At 28.7% G+C, this 16,782-nt stretch overlaps 2 protein-coding genes across 3 annotated transcripts; one reads left to right on the top strand and one right to left on the bottom strand.

Annotated features, from left to right (window-relative positions):
- The first annotated feature begins 147 nt into the window (after positions 1-147).
- RTL2 (RNAse THREE-like protein 2) lies at positions 148-1,763 on the top strand. The gene is made up of 3 exons (XM_020350788.3): positions 148-847; positions 1,018-1,394; positions 1,486-1,763. The coding sequence occupies exons 1-3, from the start codon at positions 353-355 to the stop codon at positions 1,658-1,660; spliced, it is 1,047 nt and encodes a 348-aa protein (XP_020206377.1). The 5' UTR covers positions 148-352; the 3' UTR covers positions 1,661-1,763.
- A 2,380-nt stretch (positions 1,764-4,143) lies between these two features.
- On the bottom strand, positions 4,144-5,431 carry LOC109795174 (uncharacterized). Of its 2 annotated transcripts, none has more exons than XM_020354603.3 (2): positions 5,395-5,431; positions 4,144-5,280 (listed from the first exon to the last, which is right to left on the bottom strand). In XM_020354603.3, the coding sequence occupies exon 2, from the start codon at positions 5,009-5,011 to the stop codon at positions 4,322-4,324; it is 690 nt and encodes a 229-aa protein (XP_020210192.2). In that variant the 5' UTR covers positions 5,012-5,280; positions 5,395-5,431; the 3' UTR covers positions 4,144-4,321. The 2 variants fall into 2 exon arrangements, with proteins under 2 accessions (XP_020210192.2, XP_020210193.1); XM_020354604.3 differs by lacking the exon at positions 5,395-5,431 and having other exon boundaries at positions 4,144-5,073; positions 5,204-5,312.
- Between the last annotated feature and the right edge of the window lie 11,351 nt (positions 5,432-16,782).

Raw genomic sequence — 16,782 nt, forward strand, 5'->3', positions numbered from 1 at the left:
ATTAAACAATTTGAATTAATTAAATAAAATATGAAATAATTTTTAATTTTTTAAAAATTTTATAAATTTAATTTATACATTAAAAATTTTAAATTTAATATTAAATTATTAAAATTTAATTTAAAATATAAATTTTTAAATAAAATAATTCGAGTGATTCTTTTAGCATCAGAAATGGTACTATTAAATTAACTGTGTCTGACCACTTTTCTTGTGTTAAATTATTTTTTTGAAGAAAATCCAAAGAAGTGAGAGCTATATAAGACTAATTGGTCAGCGCATTGAAAAGTATGAGCGAGAGTGAGGAGTGAGGAGAAGGTTAGGTTTGTTTGATTTGATCTTTGGGTAGAAAATGAAAAGGGAGATGGAGATGGAGATTGAGGCGAGCGTGCTTGCCGTTGAGGGCATCCTACAGTACACATTCAAGAACAAGAAGCTTCTGGAACAAGCCCTCACTCACTCCTCCGTTGCCGACGCCGTTTCCTACGAGCGTCTCGAGTTCATCGGCGATCCCATTCTCAGCGCCTCCGTCAGCTACTACTTTTACGTTAAGTACCCCGACCTCGAGCCCGGCCACCTCTCTCTCCTCCGCGCCGCCATGGTCAGCACCGAAAAGCTTGCTCGCATCGCCGTCCGCTTCGGCCTCCACCACTTCGTCCGCCACAACGCCTCTCCCGTCCTCGACAACGTCACGCGCTTTGTCGAGGCCGTCCGCCACGAGCGCCTCTCCGGCGCCGTCGCCTACGCCGGATCTGTCAAAGCCCCCAAGGTCCTCGCCGACATTGTCGAGTCCATCGCCGCCGCCGTCTACGTCGACCTCGGCTTCGACCTTCCTCGACTCTGGCTGGTACAGTCTGCCTAATCAATAACCTAATTAATAATAAAGATTATTAAATGAAGTTATAATTAAATTCATTGCAAATTACAATCAATTGATAATAATGAATGATAGCATTTATGAACGAGTATTATTTATTAGGGTTTTTCTTGCTTGTTTGTGAATTGTGATTGTGGCAGGTGATTAAGCATCTGATGGAGCCAATTGTGACGCCGGATGAGTTGGAGCAACAGCCTCAGCCAGTGACGAATCTGTTCGAGATATGTCAGAAGAATGGAAAGGTAGTTGATATAAAATTCTCCAGGGAAGATAACAAATGCGTTGCGAGCGTGTTTGTTGATGAACAGCTTCTAGTCTCTGCATCCTCTGATCAGAAGTATCTGGCGAAGCTGGAGGCTGCGAAGCTGGCCTTGCAACAACTCTCACACATGGTGCCTAAAGCTGATGTGAGGCTCGTCCTTGGTCAGGACGAAGATGGAACTCTGATGGTGATGGCTGCAAAGCATAAGCTCCATGAGATTTGTATGATTAAAAAATGGCCTAAACCATTGTTCAGGTATCAAATATATAGCATTCATTTTCTTTCTGTGTGTATATGTGAGACTAACTTGTTCCTCTGCAATGGGTGGGTCACACTCACATCACAGGATGGAGAAGGATTCAGGGCCACCTCATGATAAGAGATTTGTCTTTGCTGTTCAACTAGCAACTCCAGAAGGCACCTATCAGATGTCGGGAGATGAAAAGTGTCGCGTGAGGGATGCGGAGAACTCAGCTGCTTCCTTTATGATTATGGCCTTACAGGAGTATAATTACATCTGAGATTCTGACTGAGACTGCCCAATGCTGTTTGTCCATGTGGCTCAATCACATGTAATGACTTTATTAATCTTTTTTATAAAGTAAAAAATATATATTTATGTCATCTACATCATAACATATGGTTGTGAGGAAAGAAATAAGTGACAATAGAATAAGAGAGAAATAGGAGAGGGAGAGAGAAATAAGTGAGAATAAATAAGGTTAAAATGAATTTGTTTGTTTAAGAAAATTAGATAAGAAATTGAATATAAATATTATTATAATGTTATTTGATTTGAATAGATGAAATTAAAAGAAATTATAATTAAAGAAAAATATAACTTTACCTTTCAAATTTTATCTTTTTAAGTTATGTATGTTTATTTTTTTATTTGATTAAATTCATTTTTATTTGAATAAATTAATTTTATTTAATTAATTGTATTCAAATAGTATATATATTATTCAAATACATTTAAATAAATATTTTATTAGAATGTTGTTTATTTAAATAAATAACATAGTTATTTGGATAGAACAATTGTAAGAGAGTTGTTTTATTCAAATAAACAACATTCAAATAAATAAGGCATTTGAATTTGAATAACATATAAATAACATTCAAATGACATATAAATTTGAATAAAAATATCATAGTTATTATTTGAGAGAACTTTATTTTTATTTCATATTTGGATGAAAGCGATGTTTTGGTAGAGATAAGAGAGTGACAAAAAATGAGTTCATCAATTCCTCTCAATTTTGAGAAGAAATTTACATGTGGAACTTACATATGTAAATTTTCCATCTAACACGACTTGTATTGACTAAATGAGTGCTAAAATTTTTATTATATTATTTTCTTTCTATTATATTTTGGTGGTATTTCATATCTATCAAACAAAGTGGTAGGGATTAACTTAGAATATGACAAATTAGTAATTTTATACTACTTAATAATTTAATTTTTTTTTTTTGTGAAATCATAAAATTTGATTACTTTCACAATTTTTATTGAAATAGCTCACTTTTTTATGCATAATGGATCAAAATAACCGAGAAAAGTAACAGATTTTTCATCAATATGTTTTTATTTATTTAATAAACTGAATATATTTATTAAACTTTAGGAATTGAGTGCAAAGTTGCTCAAACCCATAAAGCAATATATAAAGAATAAAATGGCTCAGCACAAATAATATACACGCCACAGCCCACACGCACATGAACTGTTGCATTGCATACTTTTTTTCCCACGACTTCTGTTTACTTCAATTTGTTGCAAACAAACGAATTCAAAGGGATTTTAAAAATCAAAACATATATAAAATTGATTGAGAAGCGTGCATCAATTGGGCTTAAGTAATTTCAATGTATCAGTTCGAAATTTTTTGGAATTACGAGTCTTATAAGAGATTTTCGCAGCTTAATTACATAGGTAAATTTTTTGAAATTACGAGTCTTACAAGTGATTTTCGCAGCTTAATTACATAAGTAATTTTTTTTTATAGAAATATTTTGAAATTGATAATTTTTTAAAAAAATTATGGAAAACGATAAGTCAGGTTTCCCACACAATATACAAGAGTCAAGTTGTGTTTTAAAATATGATTTTTATTTTTAAATTTTATTAATATATTAAATGATATATATTTTATTCATATATTAAATGACATTTGTGTATCTTTTTTAATTATTACACCACTCAATAATTTTCAATTAAATGTGAATTTTATTAATCTAGTCATTGAATTATAATTTCATATTATCTTATATGTTTATGTCAAATTTTATTAAAGTTAAAAAATAATTTAAAGGTAATCAAAGTGTTCATATTTTAGTATATTTTGAAGTATATATATTAGATTAATTTTGATTTATATTAATGAAGTATCAAATCATTTTGAATTAATATATAATTTTGTATATATGATACTGGAGTAAGGAATTTTTAATATAATAGTAAGTTTTAAAAATAATGATTTAATTGAAAATTATTAAAAAAATATATTTGTTATTAACTATTACATTCTTCAATAAATTTATATTAAAAATAAATTTTATCAATCAAATTGTTAAATTATAACTTCATATTTTCCAGAATGATAATCATTTAATTGAACATTATTGAGTGGTATAATAATTAATAAAAATTAATAAAAGTTACATTCATATCATTTAATCCTTCTTTTATATATATATATATATATAGGGAGCATATCAAGTGAGAGGAATTTATTATGAGAGGGTGAGAGGGTTAAAATATAACCCTTAGATTAATCAAGTGAGAGAAAATTTGGGATTTAATCAAGTGAGAGAAAATTAATCTAAAGGTTATATTTTAACCCTCTTACCCTCTCATAATAAATTCCTCTCACTTGATATGCTCCTTATATATATATATATATTATATAAAAAAAACTAGGGCTAATGAAACATATTTATAATCAATTATATCTTTAATTATACTCTGCGCAACTATCATTTATATTAAGATGTTAAAGTTGACTTAAAGTTTGATTATTTATACATACATTCAGTAGCATTGATATGACATAATTGGCAAAGAAATCTAACCTCTAAATCCAAATTAAAATCTGTACAAATCCAGTGTTTCTCTGTCTCCTAAAGCATAATGATATAATTTCTCAGTCTCTCAACTAATAGTTCATAAAAGGCTTTCTAATAAACCCAAGACTCCTCTCTCTGCATCTTTAACTGTTTGTAGAAGTTCCCAATGAAGGCCTCAGCTTTTGCAAACAGCTCTTGCTCATTATTTATAACTCCCCCAATCTCATCTTCTGCTTCAATCTCCTCATCCATCACTTCTCCTTCCCTTTCTCCGCTTCCTATAAACAAAAGGTTTGGCATTGAAGAACACTTTTTCACCTTATCTACTTCTGTGACACCAACAGTCTTCTCATCACAAGCAGACTTTTCAGCAATCTTAGGCTTCTTTTCATCACTTCCACTGGTTACGTTAAGTGCTTCCTTTTCCTCAGAAACATGTTGCTGTTTGTCTTCCAAAGGCTTAGAAAAAGCTGAGATACGACCGGCTTCAGCTCCAAGTGCAATGATTAGAACATTAAAGATGAAGTAAAGGTAGGTAGGCCTGTAAGAGGAAGGTAATAAGGGTGTGATCCCAAGGAGAAGACCTAGTACAATGAGCACTAGAACTTCAGATTTGTTAAACTTGTTCATGACTTTGATGGACACAAGATAAGATAAATGATCAAAAAGATAGACAGAATAATTAAGGGTAGCAGGAAGTAATACGTAGGAATAAGTTGGGGGTTCTGGACATATAAATAGAGGAATGAAAGTGGAGTGTGGGAGAAAGAGACAAACAGTGGAAATTGTCACTTGCATCATTGTATAAGAGTTGTTGCCAGTGTAGTCAATAAAAGTACAAAAGTATTTGTGGGGCTGAACTTCTGAGAAAATTCCCACATAATATATAGTCAATAAAACATCATTGGCAAAATAAGGGACATGGGTTTCCCGATAATTACATGGAGATATCAGATGGTTTGAAACTATTATGTTTGAAAGTATTTTTGGTACCTTCAAATGTGATAGATGTTTGAGTTGTTGATGAAGGCTCTCACAAGTAACAGCAACCCCAAAGTGAGAAGCGGAACCTGTAAAATACATTTGTATAGATAACGTCCAAGTTAGAGACTCAACATTTGTATGATATGAAATTAATGATTATTAAAAAAATTTATAATTTAAGAAATTTAAATACATATTACATAAAGATGGACAGAAAGCATGAACATGCAGTAGACTACCTAACGGACAGTTCAATATTTGATGGAAGTGAGTTGTATTTATGCGGAAAGCCCAAACAGGTAATATTTTGTCTGTCATTGATAAAAGTGCTTCTATTTTACATTGCTTACCAAATTGCTGACATGCAATGTATTATTTAATCCAATTTGGAGGGAAATTAAAGGCAGGTAGATTTAATGATTTACTACTTGCAAACCAATTTCATGATGTTGTGTACAGTATTCAAAACATTATCAATGTCGGCACATGGCAATTACAAAACATTAACCACTTGGACCATTTTCTTACTTATCTTTAACTCTGTCGTGTAGTTGATTAAGTATTTTATTCACATTAGGAAAAAAATATTAAGTTGAGCTTTGACACAGAAGCATGACAAGATGAGATTATTGCCTTAGCCCTTAGCAAGTTGAAGACATTAAACTTGTTACTGTGATTAGACGAAAAGACAAAAACAAGGGACAAGAGAATATGCAAGAGAAAAAATGAATTTGAACATTATTGGATGTTGCATGATAAGGCCGGTGAAAGCATATTCCTCCAATAAGGTATTCACTTTATTTGTGGGCATTGATATGATTTGAAGGAAAGAAGGTAACCTCTCTTTTAAGTGTAGGGGAGCTTTGCCATGTTTCTGAAAGCCTCGGAGTGGTGGGTTCCACGCTTCTGATCTTATATATGTGGTGGGTAAATAGCTTCTACTAGATATTGAATTGGACAGGACTATTGTAGATAACAAAGTTTTTTTTTTTTTTTTTAAGTATTTAAGATATTTTGATTTGGATTTGCTATTACCCTTTTCTTAAATGAAAAAAATCATTTTTTCTCAATTTTTTTTCCTTACACCCTAAACATTTTGAGACACTATTTATGTATCTCATTTTTATCATTTAGGGTCTACTTGAATACTATGTATTTTATGTAAAAGTGCTTTTTGGATAAATTTACGGAAACAAACCCTTATCAGACTTGACTTGAGAACATATGTTTTTCGATAGCAAAACCGCAAAGATGGTTTAGGAACCTTATCACCCTGTGCTCATTGCACTCATAACTAAATTATGCTTTTAATAATCATAAAATTAAGGTATTAAAATAAAATATGAACTCCGATGTGTGTGTTGTAAAATAAAATTATAAAAAATTGCAGCAGGACCAAGAGTTACATTCCCATAGCCAAACCTTGAAAACTATTTTCTCATTTGGGAAAAATTTAAATCCGATCAAAACAGGTTTTTCATGTCAAAATTGAATAGATATTCACGAGTTAGAATATTGTTGTTATGACTAGTTTTGCTATCTTTGTCTCTCCATATAGGGATGCATTTGAGTTTGAATTTGAAAAAGAAGTTGATTTATATTTTTAAAACCTATATTTATCTTTGGCGAGTTTTATTGGGTTCAAAATACCTTTAGGGAGCCCATAACATTTTTTTTAGAATTTTAATTTATTATACATCTTAAATAAATTACATTGGAGTTATTAATTATACTATTTTTCAAATAAATAATAAATAAGAAATAATTTAAAAACAAAAAATTCAAGAATTAAATCATATTTTTAGTTAGATATGTAATATAATTTTCAATTTGTTACTTAATTATTCTTAAAATTTAAATTGCTTAACTATTAAAATAATTAATTTGTATTTTAAATTATAAAAATATAAAAATCTTAACTTTAATTTATATATATATATATATATATATATGTATATATATTGTAATAATGAATTGTAAAAAAAAATACAACTAAACATAGAGCAGGGAGAAGTGGGTGGTAATATCCCTGAACCCCATTTTCCGAGGGAAGGTTATCTCATTCAATCAAAAAATGTTTTCTTTGTGAAAATCGACTCAAGCTTAATAGGTACTCATGATACATGTTTAATTGTCATGCATCTTTAAGTGTGTCATTTGAAATAGATGTGTTTACTCGTTTAAACATGCTACGAGAAACCCATTATTTATAGGATAACCAAAAAAAAAATAGAGAATGTAAATAGATACATTTTTTAATAAGTTCTTTTTGTTAGTTAAAATTTATTAAAAGTTATAAAATTTAACTAATAAAAAATGTATTAATGTTTGTTAATTGTATATGTTAGACACACTGCAGGCTTTGTGTATATCATGTTATGATTTCCTAATACATCAAACATAGGAATTCAAGTTTACCATCTCCACTAAAATGGTTAGTTGGTTACCTTATAAAGTAGAATCTATTGATGTTTATTATATATCCCATTATTGCCTTCTTTCTGTGCAAAGGAACAAAGAATAGTCACATTTCTCCAATGACAGGCACTGCAGCAGTATTAATTAGTATAGCACTAAAAATTCTTTGCTATATTGTCTGGTCATGAATTAACTTTTGAATTTAATTGCTGTCAAAATTATTTTAATTTTAGGATACCAATATTTTGCTTCAAAAATTAAACGGGATAGGAAAGAGAAGGAATCCTAAGTGTTATGATGAAGTTACAAATATTGACATATTTCACTATCTCACTTGAATGAAGTAATTAACCATAATTGGCAGAAAAGATAAAGATGTCACTACGTCAACAAACAGCTTGAACTCAGCTAATTAAGAGAGGGATGTGTTTTACAGTATTAATTAATAATTCAGAAAAAACATTAAATGTTGAAATTCAACATTCATACTACGAATTTTTTTCTGAAATAATATTTTTTTTAAAAAAATTACAAGAATGATCACTGTGCAGGATTATTTACCAAGATAGAACCATTTACTGTTCAAGCTCAGAATTCGGTTCCCCGGGAACCGAATTCTGAGCATCAAAATGTAATTTTTTTTGTTTTTTCAACTCAAAATTCGGTTCCCGGGAAACCGAATTCTGAGTTGGTTTTAAATTTTTTTTTTTTTTTCGTGTATGGGGCAAATGTGGGCTGATCTGGGAAGCGGAACGGCCCGTTCCAAAAGCAGAACGGGTCGTTCTGCTTAAAGAAACAGAGTGCAAATTCTTTAAGCAGAACGGGTCGTTCTGCTTTTGGAACGGGCCGTTTCACATTCAGAATTTGCACTCTATTTTTTTAAGCAGAACGGCCCGTTCTGCTTTTGGAACGGGCCGTTTCGCTTCCCAGATCAGCCCACATTTGCCCCCATACACGAAAAAAAAAAAAATTTAAAACCAACTCAGAATTCGGTTCCCGTCGGTTCCCCGGGAACCGAATTCTGAGTTGAAAAAACACAAAAAATTACATTTTGATGCTCAGAATTCGGTTCCCCGGGAACCGAATTCTGAGCTTGAACAGTAATTGGTTCTATCTTGGTAAATAATCCTGCACAGTGATCATTCTTGTAATTTTTTTAAAAAAAATATTATTCCAGTAAAAAATTCTCATACTACACTTCATTAATTTTCAACAAAAATAAAATAAAATTGAATACATAAAATTATATTACAGTACATGTCATTTCATTGAGGGATGGTGAAGTTGGTGAGAACCAAAACCTTAGTGACTAGTAGGTAATGAGCTCTTTTTCTCTATTCCTTTCTATAGCAGATAATAAATTGTAATTGTAATCTCTGACAAACTAAGATCATTTGTAATGGAGTTGCTTATAAACAATCCTCTTGTTACATCATGCTACATCAACTCTTTTCTACTTTATGGATTGCTTAAATTTTAGTAAAGTTATTTGTAAAAATTCCAGTGTTAAAATTTAAATAACTCATAAAATAAAAAAGAGCTGATGTGACAGAAGAGATTGCTTATAAGCAACTCTCACCGGTGATGCTATAATAAGAATTTTCAACATAGAATTTTGTCTCTTCCTCTTCTGGCTTGCTAAAAAGAAAGACATTATGTAGACATTCTATTTTGGTATTTCCCGTGTGGTCATTTTACCTTGGAAAGTTGCTTCAGAATCTTTTTACAAGATGTTACTTTTATGGAAATGCTATTTGCTTTGTAAGAAGAAGAATAAACTTTTATGAAATGAAAGAGTTCGCGAGAATTGTCTTGATCGTCGGATTCATTTTATTGAACGTTAATCACTTATATATTATTCGGTGTAAAAAAATTTACACTGACAACTAATTATATCTCTTAATTGTGTCATGTCACTGTTAAAAGTAAATGTACTTACAGTGACATGACACAATTAAAAAATATAATTGGTTATCAGTGTAAAAAAAAAATTGCACTGACGATGTACAGATGATTAACTCTTAAGTTATTATCAAATTTGATATTATTTATGTTTTATCTTTTCTACAACCAATTACAGTACCATATTCATCCCTCTTACAAAGATATAATTGTACTCCTGTAAGGACATAATCATAAAGGAAGCAGCAGAGTTCTCCGCATCCCTAATCATTTTAAAGATTATATATATATTTTTTATTTTGTGCATATAATATGATAAGATGAATTTTATTTGTTAAAAAAATACATAACCATTAAAACCGTAGACATTATGAAATTTGTAACATTTGAGGGGATGACACAGGCTTGAGACAATGTGGCTTGATCCATAGTTAGTCGCCTTTACAATAACTAATTATTGTATGATTCTATAATAATAAGAAAATTAATTTTTTGTAATAATATGTTTACCAAAAGAAATTACAAAAATACTGACAGAAGGAGGGCTCGATTAGCAACTCCCTTTTGGGCTAAACTTCTTACAATGTGTTCAGCCCATTAACTCACTTTAACTTGGGCCACCATTACCCTCATGAAGCCCAATAATTACATCCCAAAGGGCACGATCCAACCATGTGTTGGATGGGTCAAAACTCAAAATAAAGGTTTAATAGTGTATGAATGACAAATATTATGAATGACAAATATTTCATAGTTTTTTTTTTAATATGTAAATACTACATAATTGATACACATTAACTAACAGGAATCATTTTCTTATGGCTGTTGAAGTGTCCAAAGTGTATTTATTGAATGATTGATGAGGCTCATGGTACACCTTTTGCGGGGGTGGCTACAAAAAATGAGATCGACCATGTGAAGTATGCACAGTTAAATGTAAAAGGTGTTTTATATTTTTAAATACTTAAAAAAAATAGTAACAACGCATGCTTTAATATACTATTTTTTAACACATTATATATTACTGATTGAAATTTATTATAATTATAAAATTTCGATAAGTCTTACTTATCTTTAGTAATTTTTAATAAATTTAATTAATAACATAATATATATTTGAGAGTGTATTGTAGTCACTCCCCGTAATACTTTTCATATTCTTTTATTTTTAGACTTGTTGTTTTGTCTAAAAAAAATAGATTTAAAATGTAATGTTTTTTTTTATAATAGTATTTTTTTTGGAAGTGTTTATTTTCAGGCATGGTATTATATTTTTAGAAATATTATATCAAATACATTATTTTGAGAACATATAAAAATATGTTTTTGTTAGATTTAAATATTTTATAAATATCTTTTAATTAAATAAATAAAATAAAAATAAGAGTTAAATAAAAATTTTAATCAAATTAAAAAAATAATTTATCACATTTTTATAGAAATATAATTTTTCCATCTCTCATCAAGAAAATATATTACTATTTTTTTTAGGAATGAACAATACTAAGACATATGATTTTATTTTAATTAAAATACTACATTCTTAAGTTTACACACACATAATAATCTAAAAGTATAAATATAAATTATTAGTTATCAATCAAACAACAACTATACAAGTTGTGTCAAGACAACCACCAAAACAACACCACCATTCCAGCATGATGGTCAAAATATCTAATTTGCCCTTTAGCCTAATCTTGTCATACTCCTATAATAATGTGATCATCGTAGTCTAATAATAAAAAAAGTGCAAAGATAAACTTATAGACAACAAAATAACACAAAGTATAGAAGCAAAGTACAACTATCAACATCATGTCATCAGCATTGCACAACATATCATCCTCTCAACACAACTATGACACAATGTCCAGTTTAGCAACACATATAAACATACAACACAGACTTACAACTCAACAACTACTTAACATACAACATAATATAAAACTCATCATCATATCCAACTTGATACATAGACCTACAACTTACAAGCATACCAACTTAGTATATCAATAGTATAACTTTTCAACACAACATGTGATCAACACAACAACTCACAATACAACACTCAACAACACAACAACTTAAAGAACATTGTAACAAATAACATAACAACAAATCGTGTTGTCGCACATTTCAACTAAAAGATCACTTACAACATATGTGAGTAATATTTGTGGTTTGACCCTATCGAACTAAACTTAACAACTAAACCTTTTTGGTTTGCTAGGTTAACAACAAATTAGGATATCAATCCAAAATACAATGTGATTTCTCGAATTTCACTACTTAAATAGGAAAGTCCAATACTTGTCATCATATATAATATAGCTTGAGTATGGATCAATTACGATATTAGCATGCATTAACCAAGTCATCTTTGAGTACAACCTACAAACTATTCTCGTGATACCATACACATTTTCAATAATCAATTAAGGATTTTATCGTGAACTTTATACCTTAATTATAATAGCTAATGACTTAAAGGAAACTCAATACTCCTCTCCAAAAGACAATAATACTTAAGGAGAATTTTCAACAATTGGAGTCTTAGAAAACCACAACACATATCTACATGATGTTATATTTTAATTTTTAAACATTATATTTTCTCTAACTCAATAAAACATGCATATCTCAATAATAGATTCAATAACTCACAATATATTAGTTCAATAACTCAAAATTCTTACTCTCGATTTTCATAAACCAATATGTAATTTAGACATCAACATTTGTATATGTCAAACAACTCAAATTCATTAACTTAGACAACATGTAACAATAAGAAGCCTTACAATCATCAACTCTTCACCATGACATACAAGAACACCAAAAAACATAAGGATTAATGATCTTAATCCAACAACAAAGTCACAAAAAGGACGAAACAATGAAATAATCAACATAGACAATACAACATGTATCAATCTATAAGTTTCTCTTACTTCAAATCACCAAGAAGTGAGATAGAAAAAGGAAGAATGACAAAAAACGGGATCCTTCAAGCTTTCTCCGTATGACACCACCAACACCTAATTATTAGCTCTGAAGCTTTGAATTACAACCCAGTAATACAATCTACGCCCCAGGGAAGGATAAGGGCAGTCTGTGAAGTCGAGAGGAGGAACAAATATCCTTTGGTTTAAAAGTTCACATCCCTAATTTATCTGTAAATTTCTCAAGAAAATAAGCTTATGAAGCTTAAGTCTTAAAAAAAATCTTATATATCTTCTCTTAATTTGATCAACTTTGATATTAACTCAAAATAACTCTTAAATAACTAAATTCATAAGAATTTTTTAATCCTTAAAATTTTAAATCATTGAAACAATAATTCACATAATCATTTATTTAATAAATTTAAGTAAAAATAATAATTTTTACAGTATTGCAATCAACATGTTTAGTTAGATTTTAATATTTTTTAAAACTTTAAAACAATTAAAATATTAAAATAAAAGTTATAACCGGATTAAAAACAACTTCTAATGTATATATAATTTATTGTAAATTTTAATTCTACATAATATATATATATATATATATATATATATATATATATATATTATTGCATAAATTAAAATATTGATTCATCGTATAAAAGTGAATCAATATTTTGTTTACACATGATCGATTAAATTTGAAAATCAAAAGCATGATATATCTCGAGAAAACAACTTTATGTAATAAACTATTGAACAAGAATGATTTATATAGCTGAATTAATTAAATAAATAAAATGTGTTAGTTATCGTCAATATATACTAAATTTGATTTTGATATAAAAAACATTAAATAAAAATGATTTATAGCCCTTCACTTTTTTTAATAATTTATTTATGAATTATTTATTTTTTTACACCAGTGAATCAAATATTAAATCTAAGATACATAATCATTTTTATTCTGTACAGTCCGTGGCAAAAAAAAATTGTTTTCTTCTAACATTAAAATTATAATGTTTCATGTGACTATTATCCTTTATATATTATTGCTTTCTAATTAGTAGTTCGCAAATATTAAAAAGATAAACATCCAAATAAATTTATTTTAAGTTTAATGAATATGCATACAATTTTTTACATATTTAATTAATTAAAATTAGTTTGAGTGTAATGTAATTTTATAATAAAAAAAACAATAAATTCATTCGATATGATGTAGTGGATAAGTAACTATATGTTAAAACTTTATAATATTATACGTACATGCCTTTTTTACTTTTTTTTAGTAGAATCAATGTAAAATAGGATTCGAATCAACATGACATTTTTTCTTTGAAAGAATATTCCTGTGCAATAAGTCGTACCCACGAGATTAACATCTACCTAACCATTCAATTTCAAATGTTTATATAAAATTCTGTGGCCTCCATAAATTTTTATTTTATTTTCGGTTCAGCTGAACCGTAGAAACTTAACGATGAAATAAAATCCCTTGATTGTTTGGCTCTTTTTTATAGAAAAAAGATTTGTTACTTTTTGGTTAAAAAGAAAAATAAATAAATTCTTTTTCTAGAATTTCAGACAGCGGGGTCAACGTCAAATTGTGGATGCCGATAGTGATAAAATGACGCTAACAATGATCAACAAAAACGTCGACAACGCAGAAAAGCATGTGGTTCATATTCATAACAACGGTTATTTAAAAGTGTCATAACATTTTCAAATAAATATATATATTAAAATGTTAACTTCATAACTCTTAATAAAATTAACATTTAAATACTTTTAAAAAGTGAGTTAATTAAGCAAATTAATTAAAAAAAATAAAAATAAAAAAGTGAGCACTAAATCAAAATATTTTTTTTATTAATAATATTATGAATTATAGATAATAAATTGTAATAATGAACTAATTGTATGGTTAAGTGATGTTTTTATATGGGTATTGGGTAGTTATGATAAGTGGAGTGGAATTGGGGATTGGGGATTGGGGACCCAAACAGGGAAGTGGCTGTCTTTGTCTGCGTCCCTCCCATTCTGGGAGCAGACAAAAGTGAGTGTTTCTTAGTCTTAAGAATGATCCCTTCCTAGATGCGGAATCTTAATTGCATGTTTTTTCTTTTCTTTGCCTCCTTGGTCCCCCCCACATCATGTTAACCAATTTTACTCGGAAAATAACATGACACAATTTTCACTTGCATCAATTGTAGGCCATTAACCCATCATATTCTAGTTTTAGCTTTAATATAATCAACAACAATATTTATATAGATTTTCTTTTCGCAAACACTTGCTATTTTTAATCTAGTATATAGCAATGTATTTGTTTTGCTGTATTCCGCTTTAGTGCATGCCTGTTAGTTGTTGGTTACTTAAAAAGACTGATGTACGAGTGAGGCAGCAGCAAAATAATGGCTAAATAGTATGGAAAGAGCAATTATTTTATAGGTTGGAAAGATTAAAATGATGAAAAAAAATAATATAAGACTTTTACAATAATATTTGATTAAAAAAATAATTTTACACGATCATTTAATCACATTATTTTGTATAAATAGTTATTGATTTTTATAATAATTATCTTAAAAATTATATAAATTATATATTTTTATTGATTGATAGTATAAGTTTTTATATTGACAGTGTATGATCATTAAACTACCTGCATAAAGAAAAAAATTTATACAATTAATTTTGCACGATCATTTTTCAATTATGTATATTTTGTATGATGAGTTTATTGAGTTTGATAAGAACATACAAATGATGTTTTGTTATCAATTGATATTGAAATTTTTTTTACACTAACAAATGACTAATAAACTCTTTTACATATTACTTAAATCTTTCACTACTAGTTAAACTCTAATGATTTCAACATATTTAAACTTAAAAAGAAGATGCATAATGGTAAGTGTAAGATTTTGAAAGGTATTAAATGGCTTATAGGCGTCAGCAATGTATTTGTTATCATAAGATTCAAGTTGTGGAGATTCACACAATACTAAATATCTTTTACATGAATGACTCACACCTAAGAGGTTTAATTTGATTTGTCATTTAAGTGGACATTTGTTTCAAAGTATCATATTACATTCTCAAAAATCAATTTCTTGAAATATTTTAACTGAAATATTATTCCCAATTATGTAGAGAATGTGCTTGGTTACATTATAATATTGGAATATTTTTAAAAAAATTTGCATAATATTTTTAATAAAAATAATTGAAAAGGACAATTGTAAGTGTGTTAAAACACTTTTCATATTTCCATGAAAATACCATTTTCTCACTCCTTCAACATGAGTATAAAAATGTAAAAACATTATTATGGAATAATTTTTTTCCAAATGATCGATACTCAAAAATAATTTTTCAAAACTTATAACAAACATAAAAAAAATTATGTTTACAATCCTATAACGAACTTTTAATCCGTTAAATAAACATTCTAAAATTTTAATATCAATAAATTCATAAGTTGTGATATGATTTATCAGAATAAATTTGTATAGTCACGTTTAATCCATATGGTGAAAATTATGTAAATTTATGAGTTATATTTCGAAGAGAAAAAACACTTTAATAAAAAATCATTTTTCTAAAACATGAAGTAAAATTTCATTCTAAGTGGGTTAGATAAGAAAAGTTAAAAGGATTAACAAATTTAACATTGCGACTCAGCCCTCCCACATATAAATGGACCAAGTAAATTGACTAATTAGCTTGCTTAGCCATCACATTTACTAATTAACACTTGTTACATATTGTTGGAAAACCATATTCATGTAATTATATTAATGTATGATAGATATACGGATGTGAGACATTATAATGAGTTATAGGTTTATCATTAATTGTCATCCACTTATTTTGGTAAGAAACTTAAACTCTCTACTCTCTCCCTTTTTTACTCTTTATTATTGGGATGCAAGCAAAGTCTCACGTCGTTCAAACAAGAAGATGGACATGAGTTTATATACACACATTTATCTCTATTGATTGAAAGGTCTTTTGGGTGATGTCCAAAAATAAAATCGTGAGGGTTTGAGTTTTAAAGGGAATAATATCTCACCAATATTGAAACATGTGTATATGTGTGGTAATTCCCATTGCATAACATTTATATAAATAAATAGAGATGGGCCAATATTTTATTGGTATTAGTCTTTATTTTTATTTTTATATTGTATTTGTTTTAAATTCATAAAAGGATAATTAAGTCTAATCCACACGTTCTCATGTGAGGATGTAACTTTGTGCTTTTTACGAGTGCACACATCACGTGGGAGGGCCACCTCAAAAGATATATTT

Source organism: Cajanus cajan, chromosome 9 (assembly GCF_000230855.2).
Source record: "Cajanus cajan strain Asha chromosome 9, NIPB_CcT2T_4, whole genome shotgun sequence".
Taxonomy (NCBI): domain Eukaryota; kingdom Viridiplantae; phylum Streptophyta; class Magnoliopsida; order Fabales; family Fabaceae; genus Cajanus; species Cajanus cajan.

Coding starts and splice junctions, on each gene's coding strand:
- RTL2 (XM_020350788.3), top strand. CDS start 353: ATGAAAAGGGAGATGGAGATGGAGATTGAGGCGAGCGTGCTTGCCGTT. Junction 848..1,017: donor ACCTTCCTCGACTCTGGCTG/GTACAGTCTGCC, acceptor TGATTGTGGCAG/GTGATTAAGCATCTGATGGA. Junction 1,395..1,485: donor TGGCCTAAACCATTGTTCAG/GTATCAAATATA, acceptor CTCACATCACAG/GATGGAGAAGGATTCAGGGC.
- LOC109795174 (XM_020354603.3), bottom strand. CDS start 5,011: ATGATGCAAGTGACAATTTCCACTGTTTGTCTCTTTCTCCCACACTCC.